General features: G+C 38.3%; 1 protein-coding gene across 1 annotated transcript in view; it reads right to left on the reverse strand.

The window, feature by feature from the left end:
* Positions 1-10,454, reverse strand: part of MAP4K5 (mitogen-activated protein kinase kinase kinase kinase 5) — a 232,703-nt gene extending 222,249 nt beyond the window's left edge. Inside the window, exons 1-2 of the mRNA XM_044664786.1 lie at positions 10,384-10,454; positions 9,180-9,433 (exon numbers count right to left, since the gene is read on the reverse strand). Coding sequence (XP_044520721.1) covers positions 9,180-9,290 — 111 coding nt within the window. The 5' untranslated portion in view covers positions 9,291-9,433; positions 10,384-10,454. The remainder of the gene's footprint in view (positions 1-9,179; positions 9,434-10,383) is intronic.
* Between the last annotated feature and the right edge of the window lie 1,765 nt (positions 10,455-12,219).

The raw sequence follows: 12,219 nt of genomic DNA on the forward strand, positions 1-12,219 counted from the left end.
CATTCCTATTGAAAACACTGAAAAGTATAGGAATAGAAGGACCTTTCTTAAAAATAATAAACAGTATATACCTAAAACCATCAACAAACATCATATGCAATGGGGATAAATTAGAAGCCTTCCCAATAAGATCAGGAGTAAAACAAGGATGCCCATTATCACCTCTATTATTTAACATTGTACTAGAAACACTAGCAGTTGCAATTAGAGAAGTAAAAGAAATTGAAGGTATCAAAGTGGGCAAGGAGGAGACTAAGCTATCACTCTTTGCAGATGATATGATGGTCTACTTAAAAAATCTAGAGAATCAACTAAGAAGCATGTAGAAATAATCAACAACTTTAGCAAAGTTGCAGGATACAAAATAAATGCACATATTAAATCATCAGCATTTCTATACATTTCCAACACACTAGAGCAGCAAGAAGTAGAAAGAGAAACACCATTCAAAATCACCCTAGACAATATAAAATACTTAGGAATATACCTACCAAAACAAACACAGCAATTATATGAAAACAACTACAAAACACTTTCCAAACAAATAAAACTGGATCTAAACAATTAGAAAGCCATTGATTGCTCATGGGTAGGACGAGCTAACATAATAAAAATGACAATTCTACCCCAATTAATTTACCTATTTAGTGCCATACCTATCAAACTACCAAAAAACTTCTTTACTGAATTAGAAAAAACTATAACAAATTTCATTTGGAATAACAAAAGATCAAGAATATCAAGGGAAATAATGAAAAAAAATGTGAAGGAAGGGGGCCTAGCAGTACCAGATATTAAACTATACTATAAAGCAGCAGTCATCAAAACAATATGGTACTGACTAAGAGAGAGAGAGGAGGATCAATGGAATAGACTTGGGGTAAATGACATCAGCAAGACAGTGTATGATAAACCCAAAGAGCCTATCTTTTGGGACATGAATCCACTATTTGACAAAAACTGCTGGGAAATTTGGAAAACAATATGGGAGAGATTAGGTCTAGATCAACATCTCACACCCTACCCCAAGATAAATTCAGAATGGGTGAACGACTTGAATATAAAGAGGGAAACTATAAACAAGCTAAGTGAACACAGAATAGTATACTTGTCAGATCTCTGGGAAAGGAAAGACTTTAAAACCAAGCAAGAGTTAGAGAAAATTACAAAATGTAAATTAAATGGTTTTGATTATATTAAACTAAAAAGTTTTTGTACAAACAAAAACAATGTAGTCAAAATCAGAAGGGAAACAACAAATTGGGAAAAAATCTTTATAACGAAAATCTCTGACAGGGGTCTAATTACTCAAATATACAAGGAGTTAAAGCAATTGTGTAAAAAATCAAGCCATTCCCCAATTGATAAATGAGCAAGAGACATGAATAGGCAATTTTCAGGTAAAGAAATCAAAAGTATCAATAAGCACATGAGAAAGTGTTCCAAATCTCTAATAATTAGAGAAATGCAAGTCAAAACAACTCTGAGGTATCACCTCACACCTAGCAGATTGGCTAAAATGAAAGAAGGGGAGAGTAATGAATGTTGGAGGGGATGTGGCAAAATTGGGACATTAATGCATTGCTGGTGGAGCTGTGAACTGATCCAGCCATTCTGGCTGGCAATTTGGAATCATGCTCAAAGGGCTATAAAAGAATGCCTGCCCTTTGATCCAGCCTTACCATTGCTGGGTTTGTACCCCAAAGAGATCATAGATAAACAGACTTGTACGAAAATATTCATAGCTGCCCTTTTTGTGGTGGCAACAAATTGGAAAAGGAGGGTATGTCCTTCAATTGGGGAATGGCTGAACAAACTGTGGTATATGCAGGTGATGGAATACTATTGTGCTAAAAGGAATAATAAACTGGAGGAGTTCCAGGCGAACTGGAGAGACCTCCGGGAACAGATGCAGAGCGAAAGGAGCAGAGCCAAAAGAACTCTGTACACAGAGACTGATATACTGTGGTAAAATTGAATGTAATGGACCTCTGTACCAGCAGCAATACAATGATCCAGGACAATTCTGAGGGATTTATGGTAAAGACGCTACCCACATTCAGAGGAAGGACTGCAGGAGAGGAAACATATAAGAAAAACAACTGCTTGAACGCATGGGTCGGGGTGGACATGATTGAGGGTGTGGACTCGAAACTACCACACCAATGCAACCACCAACAATTTGGAAATTGGTCTTGATCAAGGACACATGACAAAACTAGTGGAAATGCGCATCGGCCATGGGTGGGGGGAGTGCAGGGGGGGGGAGGGGGCGGTGAAGGGGAAAGGAGGAGCATGAATCATGTAACCATGTTAAAAATGAATATTAATAAATGTTAAAAAAAAAAGTGATAAACTACATCTTGATAAAAGTACCATAGCCAATAAAGTAATAATTATGCTAAACATACACACAAAATGGTACAGCATCCAAATCTTGAAAGAAGTTAAAAGAGTAAAACTATACTAGTTGGGGAACCTCTATTTTCCTCTCTCAGTACTAGATAAATCTAGCATAAAGTAAGCAAGGAGGAAGTTAAGGAAGTTAATAGAATTTTTAAAAAGTTAGATATGATCATCTCTGGAGAAAATTGAATGGGAAATAGAAAGAAATATACCTTTTTTCCCAGTGGTATATAGCATTTACATAAAAAAATGACTACCTAATAGGGCAAAAAAAAAAAAAATACCATAACCAAATGCAGAAAGGCAGAAATACTAAATGCATTCTTTTCAGACCATAAAAAATCACATTTGACCAAGGGCCATGGAAAGTTAGATTAAAAATGAATTGGTTTGAGAGCATTCTTGGAGCAGTACGAGCTTTCACTGCTACTAAGCTGGCAACTTAGCTCTGCTCCCTAAAATTAATTGGAAACTAAATAATCTAATCCTCAAGAATGAGTGGGTCAAAGAACAAATCATGGAAATAAACAATAATTTAATTAAAGAGAATGACAACAATGAGCCAGCTCACCAAAATTTATGGGAAGCAGCCAAAGCAGTGCAATGGAGGAAAATTATATTTCTAAATCCTTATGCCAATAAAATAGAGAAAGAAAAGATCAATGAATTGGGCATGCAACAAAAAAAGAACTAGAAAAAGAACAAATTTTAAATTCTCAATTAAACACCAAAATGGAAATTTTGAAAGTCAAAGGAGAGATTAATAAAACTGAAAGAAAATCATTAAACTAATAAATAAGCAGGTTTAGAAAAAATAAAATGGATAAAACCATTGGTTAATTTGACTTTATTAAAAAAATCAAATTATCAGTATAAAAATGAAAAATGAATTTATTACCAATAAAGAGTAAACTAAACCAATTATCAGGAGCTATTTTGCTCAATTATATGTCAATTAATCTGGCAATGTAAGCAAAATGGATGAACATTTACTAAAATATAAATTGTTCAAATTAACAAAAGAAGAAATAGAATACTTAAGTAACTGCATCTCAGAAAAAGAAACTGAACAATGAACTCCCTAAGAAAATATTCCCAAGACCAGATGGATTCACAAATGAATTCTATCAAACATTTAAAGAACAATTAATTCTAATACTTGTATGAATTATTTGGAGAGATAAGCAAAGAAGGAATCCTGCCAAATTCCTTTTATGGCCCAAATATGGTGCTAATATCTCAACCAGGAAGAGTGAAAAAAGAAAAAGAACATTAAAGACAAATATCCTTAATAAATATTGATGCAAAATTTTTTAATAAAATATTAGCAAAGATGGTACCATAACCAAATTAGGGGATCATGGAAGAATTTAGGACCAAACCAGAGATAAAGGAAGAATTTAGGACCAAACCAGAGATAGAGAGCATTATGAGATATAAAATGGATAATTTGATCATATTAAAAGACTTTGCAAATAAAACCAATGCAACCAAGATTAGAAGAAAAGAAGAAAATGGGGGGAAAATATTTTATGGCAAGTGTCTCTGATAAAGGCCTCATTTTAAATATATAAAGAACTAAGTCAAATTTATAAGAATATAATTCATTTTCTATGTAGAGATTAAAATTAAAATTAATATGCAAAATACTAAATACTATATTTATAAATTTTTATTAATAATAAAATACCAAAAAAACTCCCGAGAGCAAAAGAGGAAGAGGGAGGAGTTACAGCCAACTATAAAACAATAACGTGACCATGCAAACATGGAGGCGCAGGAGAGATTAAAGGGAATTTTGGGAAATACTAAGGGACTTATGGGGGATGCAGTGCAAGATTCAAAATCTCCATTTATACACCCTGTTGATAAATGGGCAAAGAATGTGAACAAGCAGTTTTCAGATGAAAAATTATCTACATCATTATTGATTAGAGAAATGCAAATTAAAACAACTCTGTGGGTACTAGCTATTGGATTAGCTAATATGACAGAAAATGAAAATAATAAATGTTGAAAATGTGGGGAAATTGGGGCACTGATGCATTGTTGGTGGAATTGAGAACTGATACAACCATTCCAAAGAGCAACTGGGAACTTTTAAAGCCAAAAGCTTTAAAACTGTGTATAACATTTGATCTAGCAATACCATTACTAAGTCTGTATTCCAAAGAAAATTTTTAAAAGTGGAAAAGGCCTATTTGTACAAAAATGTGACAGTTCTTTTTGTGGTACCAAAGAATTAGAAATTATGGGGATGTCCAGAAATTGGGGAATAGTTGAACAAGTTGTGGCATGTGATTATAATGAAATACTATTATGCTATGACAAACAATAAGCAGGATGATTTCAGAAAAACCTAGAAAGACTTACATGAACTGACACATGCTATTTTCCATTTTATTTTCTTCCTGTTTTTTTTTAATATGTGTCTTCTTCCACTTGACTAACATGGAAATGTATTTTGCAATATCCCACATGTATAACCTATACAAAATTGCTTATTGATTCTGGAAGGGAAGAAGGGAGGGCAGAAGGAAGAGAATCTGGAATTCAAAATTTTAGAAAATGAATGTTAAAAAAATTCTTTCTGTAAAGTTCAACATTCTTCCTAATTTTTACAACTATATTTTAAATTATTTTTTATTATGAACAGAATTTTGCTTTGTCAAGAAAAATTTACCAAGAAAAACTAAAGTTACCACACCACAAAACTATCTTACCTAACTATGAAAAAAGTCAGAACCAGAAAGTAGAATCATAATACATCAGACTTAAGAGAACGTTATGTATTTAAAATATTTATGCTTACTTTCTAAGTTCTCCTCAAACTTAGAACAATTACACATCCTTCAGACTTTACCAGCACTTGCAATTAATAGTAAATAGTTGCTCTAATATAATAGAAGCAGAGAATATTACTTCTACAAGACATGCTTAAATAATGGATTGAGACTGATCTTTAAAGATAGGATTAGTAAGCCACAATCAAGAGGTTAAACCTAACCTAATTAAAAATTATAATAAATATGTAATAAATAATTATAATAAATAAGTGGCCTGTGATATATCAACTGATGTATTCCAAAACTAGTCCATGAAATTTAAGAATAGAAGCAAGAGCCATACATCCTTAATTCCTTCAAGTTTTTAAATTTAGTTGGAACTGAGACAGCGCAGGTAGCCCAACAAAGTAAGTAAACAGAGGCACTTGAATCTTTTCCTTAATCTTTTTCCAAATCTTTCCCCACAACCCCTCATATTCTAAGTGCATCGCCATAGCTATATAATTGGTAGTACAGTTGTATAACACTTTAGTGTTTAAATTCTTCTTGACAGAAATTATTTCATTCAATCCAAGAGTATTAGGAATATTATCTTCATTTTATATAGGAGAAAACTGAAGTTCTAAAATATTAACTGACTTTCCCAAGTCATTCATTAAGTAGCAATGCCAGATTTCAAACCCAGGTCTCTGGACTCCAAGTCAACATTTACTCCAAGAATCAATGAAAATGTGATTATTATATGCTGGATACTGTACTGATAGCTGATTTATTACAAGGTCTACCAAAAAAAGAATAGAATAATAAGTTTTCCTCTTGGGACATAAAATGTCAGAATTGTTTAGTAAAAGTCAATTTCAAGAGTTAAAACTCAACTAGTTGTTACTACCTAAAGCATTGCTGGCTACTCTGTTTTCTTTCTACCCTCAAAATCTATCTTTGAAAATCTCACTGTTACTCCTTTCAAACTCCTGTCCTCTTAAAATCAAGAATCCTTTAACTGGCTTAAGTGATGGAGCAGGCTACTACAATGTGATGCTATGGATTGACAACTGACACCTGTCACAGAATGTATATTCAGATACCCAATGCTTTCTAGAAAAAGATTAGAGTAGTTGGCAACAAATATCTTATCCTGACTCTTTACAACAGTCTTCCCTACGCAATTTGTAGATCACCGGGTCTATTTCACTAGGTCCTAAAAGTATCCTAGAACTGTGCTGGAGGATCTTTGGTCACAGCAAAATATACCAATTCCAGGCCATTCGGGGAAGGCCACTAATCTACCCATGAAGTCAATGGGGCACTCCGGGAGTAGGCTGAGTAATAACCTGAAATCAACCTCCACCTTAAGTAAAAATGCTGGTGTGCTACAAATTCCCTGCTGGTTTGCATTTGCCTACTGTAACCTGGCTCTGTCAAATATCAGTACACTGGCTGTTAACTGATCTTGAAGTGCCAGAACAAGAGCTCCCAAATGCAAAGATGTGCCTAATTTCTATTCAAAACTGATAAAATTTATAAAACTTACAGAAATAATTTGCCAATTTTAAAGTACAATCTTTTTTACTTCTCACATTTTTCCCTTCTCTTTTTTTTTCTCTCTGCCCTTTTTTGTTTTCTGCTCCTGCTCACAACTTTTTCTATTGTTCATAAAGTACAGAAATTTTGGAAAACTTGTAACTCCTTCAATGTGGTAACTCCTGTAAATTCCCTGAATCCAAATTCATTGCTCTTTCTACTAAATACATCTGTTATATTAAAAAAAATCAAAATATATACATTCACCATATTTTTACATAAGTTCTCAATACATGGATTTTATAATCTTATCCACAAAAAAGAATATTTCAAGGCTATTCAGAAGATTAACTTTTTTTTATATGAGGAATAGAATTTATATCCAGAGGACATAGCTAATATTGAATAAGTGAAAAGAAAGATTTCCTTTTACAAACTGCTGAATTAATAAAAGCCACCAAACATTAAAACAATACTATCTATTTTTAGAGGAATCATCTCCTCTGATTTCTAATGTACAAGGGAGAAAATTTCTCTCTTATACTTGTAATGGAACAAACTATATTCCAATAATTGGTTTCCCATAACTAAAGCAAATATTTATTAAGTCCGTGTAATGTAATTTTGCATACTATTTAATTATGCAAATAAAGGAGGGAAATAAATGTACTTATTTCAACTTCTCTTTGGCATTTTCCTTCTAAAAGTGCTGTAATATTATACTGTGTTTTATATATATACACACACACATTACAGTATACTCTATTAGGAAAGGAGATGCTTACTGTCATCTACTTTTATTAACCTGTGGAATTCTCATCTCCTTTTACTAAGATAATTAAAATAAAATCTGTCTTAAGTTACACAATAATCTTTGGTTGAAACTTGGACACTTCTTCCTTTTTGTCTACAGTGGCTATAAAAGGTAGAAAGATAGAAAAGGAAAGAACTGAAACATTTTGTATTTCCTTCAATAATTTTTTTTAAAGACCAAACTATTTGCATCCCTCAGAAAGAAAGAATGTGGAGATATGAAAAGAAGAGAGACAAGTAAGGGAGGAGAGTGATATAGTAACTATTTCCTCAATTCACATTAGGTAAAGGGAGGACAGGGAAGGGAGGATATAAAAGGTGAGAAGTAGAGGAATAGATAGAGAAGAGCTATTGACTAACTAGCTGTTTTTTCTCTTCTACCTATAACCTATCTATTCTACTTTAAATTTAAAGCCTTGCTTTCCCTGGAATAAACCAAGCCCATAATATTTAGAGGCACATCTTCTGGCATTAAGTGCTAGATATTTCAAGAAATAAGGAAAGAGACAAACACAAAAGAGAAAAAGGATTATGAGAAAGATACTTTTGGAGATAAAGATAAACATTCAAAATTAAATAGTAATAAAAAGAATTGGTTTGCATTGCTCTATGCCCCAAAATATGCAAATAAGTATGTGACTCTGAAATTCTAAAAATTAAATGCAGTTCTAAAAAGAATGGATAATCCAGAGATAAATCACTAAGACTAATTGTATTTCAAATTTTAAAAAAGAAGATAACGAATATGAATGTACCCATTTTTTCAATTGAAGATCATACAGAAGGCTAAAAATTAACTCTATCCTGAGCAGAAGAAACTTAGGGGTGATGATACAAATATCAACTGTTAAACACTAACCAGACCGCCAAAAAAAGCAAAGCAAAAAACAGAGAGGATGTTTTCACTGTTTTAACAAAACAGCAATTGACTCTTAACAAGTCCTTTGGGCTTGTCAGGGCACCAATAAGAAACAGAATTAGAATATAAGATCCTTAAGAGCAGAAATTGTGTTTTTGCCTTTCCATGCCTTTCCAGCAACATCAATAAGTCATTAATGCCCAGTTTTCGACCAAAGTTCTATTCCAACTTAGTACAAAGGATATATTCTTTAATATACTACCATCATTCACTTTAATTTTACACAAGTCTGTCACCTGTCCCTCTTAATTTCAGAATGTACAGGGTTAAAACTTGGCATGTGTATGTATACATATACACACACACACACACACATAAATATATATAAATTAGAACCAGTTATTCTACACAAAACCAACCAACTTCTTGAATTACAAAGGAATGTAAACATCTGACTGAGTTTCCTAGCCCATGCAGAAGACCTCCAAGCAAGCAAGCAGCATATTCTTTTAATGTCAACTTCACAGGAAAACAATGGAAACCTACTTCATTGAGTATAAACTAGCCCACAAAGAAAATCACTGATAAAGATATTGTGGATCCTAGGAACTGGATGGTTGGTCAGTGAAATCCTGGGTTGTCTTCTTCCCAGGAATGAAAAGTCATCCATACACACAAAACTCTCACACACAAACACATCTTTCACAGGATGCAACAATGAAAAATCACGCATTTTGTTAAGTGACAAGATTTTGGCCCCAAATGAATGTGGCGTTAAATCTCGCGTTCCTCACCTTGTAGACGTCCCCATAGGTGCCGCTGCCCACCCGCTGGACCAGTTCGTAGTCGTGCTGTGGATTCCGCCTCAGGATGTCCCCTGTGGGCCGGGCCGGAGCCTCCATCATCGCTCGGGGCTGGGACCCCTCCTGGCGCTGCCCAGACTGTACAAGGCTCGGACTCCGGCTATCTACGAGGGGCAGCGGCGGCTGAGCTTCCCAACATGGAGCCCGTGCGATCCTCGTCCGTCTCTCCCCGCGTGCGGCGCCGCCTACCCGGTAGATAAACGAGAAGATGGAGTCAGCACCGAGGTCGAGCCCGAAGGCCCCCGGAATAAGTTACGCCCTCTCCCCTCGCCAGCCTCTCTCCACTACCCGCACCAACCTCAGTCGGTGTGCGCTGCCGGCTCTTCCGGCCCGCTCCACCCCGCTCTATTCCCTACCAGCGCTCCGAGCTCTAGGTGTCCCTTCATTCCCTTTCCTGCGTGCGCTCCCCTCGGTCCTTTAAGGCCCCTGCAGCCCCCTCGGTCCTCTAGGCTCCCTGCAGGCTCCTCGGCCCTTCAGGAACCCTGCACCCTCTTCTCTTCTCCAGGCTCCCTGCACCCTCCTCTGTCTTTCAGGCTTTCTGCACCCTCTTCTCTCCTTCAGGCTCTCTGCACATTCCTCGGTTCTCAAGGCACACTGTGAACACACATACAAAATTCCCCCACCCCCACCTCAACTCTGTCCACCAGCCTCCAAGCACTCAGAGTTCTGGCCTCCAAGCCTCACCGCCGGTCCCCCGTACTCCTTCCTGCGTGTGCTCTCCTCCGACCTCTCTGGTTCCCAGCATATCTCCCAGCCTGAGCTCCCCTCTCTCCTTCCTGGGCCGGTGCACCCTTCCTGGCTAAAGTTCCCCTGCTCCCAGCTCTCCTCCAGGACTCCCGCACAACCCCACCCCCACTGCCTGAGCTCCCCTCTCCTCTCGGCCGCCGACCGCTCCCGGTTCCAGCCTAGTCCCAAGCAGACGAACTGCTCTGAGTCGGAGGTCAGCGAGGATGGGACGCTAACCGAGAAAGGTGTGTGTATGGGGGGATGGGGGATGGGGTACAGCGGCCTTGGGGCCTGATCAGCTGGCCGCCGAGAGAGAGGTCTGGGCTGGCTCTCTGGCCGCAGCGGTCAGCAGATCCTCCCCACCTCCTAGCCTCCCAGCCTAGGATGCGGGCCCAGCTCTGGCTGGTACCTGAAAGCTGGAGCCCCGCTCTTTGTCGGGTGCCGCCACGGTCGCCACCAGCCCGAGCGTGCCCGCCCTCTTCTTCCTCCCTGCTCGCCGCTGGCCGCCTCGACTGCACCAGGCCAAAGCTCGGAAACAGCGAGCCCTCGCGCGGGGTAGAGGCTTTGGATTTCGCCTCCGGCCCTGGCCTCCCCCGACCTCACCGCGCTCTCCGCTCGTGGACCTGATCACGGAGCCACCCGCCCCTCGTCCGCCCCAGGACCGTGTGTGTATGTGTGTGTATATCCGTGTTTGTATCCCTCTCCCACCCGCCCGCCGGCCCGGCCAGCGCTTCAGGCACACGGTTTGAGCGCCACCCAGAGGCCCAGGCGAGCCACAACAACTTCCCTCAGCCTCGGAAGCTTGAGGACCCGCCAGGACCTGCCCTGGCTCCTGTGGGCATCCCAATGCCTACCTACAAAACCGTCCGGGAAAGGCGAAGGAAGGTGGGCCGAGCGGGAGAGGGATCCTGACATTGGGGAAAGAAAAATGGAAGGAACTGTGACGAGGTGGCCTGGCCCTGGGGATAGAAGACAAGGAAGTAAATACCAGGTGAATTCAGCGGAGGCACACCCTACCCCACCTTCTTGTTTTGCAAAGCATTCGGGTGCTGCCTTTTTGAGGTAGCTCGGAACACCTGCACAACCTGTCCCTCAACTGATTTCTCTTGTGGAGGAGACACTTCTGATTATCTATGATGCCCCAAATGCCTTGTTCAACAGCTTGACAACATTTCTGCCACGTCAAGAATACAGCTCTTGTAATGTATGAAATCCTATCCAATTCCGACATAGCACCATGTTTGATATGGGATTTGGGGCAACTGATCACATTGGACTGTTTCTTCACATCTCTTTCAAAAAACAAAAACAAAGGGGGCAGCTGGGTAGCTCAGTGAATTGAGAGCCAGGCCTAGAGACAGGAGATCCTAGGTTCAAATCTGGCCTCAGACACTTCCCAGCTGTGTGACCCTGGGCAAGTCACTTGACCCCCATTGCCTACCCTTACCAATCTTCCACCTATAAGTCAATACACAGAAGTTAAGGGTTTAAAAAATTAAAAAACAAAAAACAAAAACAAAAAACCTTGAAATTACTAAAGCTTTTCCCTATTTACTGAAATGTTTATGAAGCATTTATAAGTTAAGCTCTTAATAAAAAGCATTTTCAAAGGTTTAAAATGTTAAATAATTTTTAAAATAGTGGCAGTCAAGTCATTTAGAGCATGCTGTTTGTTTTAATCACATTCTGAAGGTGAAAATTATATGAGAAAAATTATTTCTAGTGTCTAACAGACTTCTATTAAAAAGAACTGCAAATTGAAGACTTAACTGTTCCAGCCTCACACCCATTAGATTGGTAAGGAACATGACAGTTATTGGAAGAGCAGTGAGAGAACAGGCAAACTAATATACTACTGATAGAGATTTGACTTGATCCAAACATTCTGGAAAGCAATCTAAAAAGTTACCTAATTGTCCTCTTGCATCCACTGTTAGGCATATACCCCAAAGAGTTCTAAGAATATGGGAAATATTCTTAATTAAAAAATATTTATAGGGGCAGCTGGGTAGCTCAGTGGATTGAGAACCAGGCCTAGAGACGGGAGGTCCTAGGTTCAAATCTGGCCTCAGACACTTCCCAGCTGTGTGACCCTGGGCAAGTCACTTGACCCCCATTGCCTACCCTTACCACTCTTCTGCTTTGGAGCCAATATACAGTATTTACTCCAAGACAGAAGGTAAGGGTTTAAAAATATATATATATTTATAGTGGCACTTTTTCTTGTGGTAACAATCCTCATCAA

This window comes from Gracilinanus agilis, chromosome 2 (assembly GCF_016433145.1).
Source record: "Gracilinanus agilis isolate LMUSP501 chromosome 2, AgileGrace, whole genome shotgun sequence".
In the NCBI taxonomy this organism is placed as follows: domain Eukaryota; kingdom Metazoa; phylum Chordata; class Mammalia; order Didelphimorphia; family Didelphidae; genus Gracilinanus; species Gracilinanus agilis.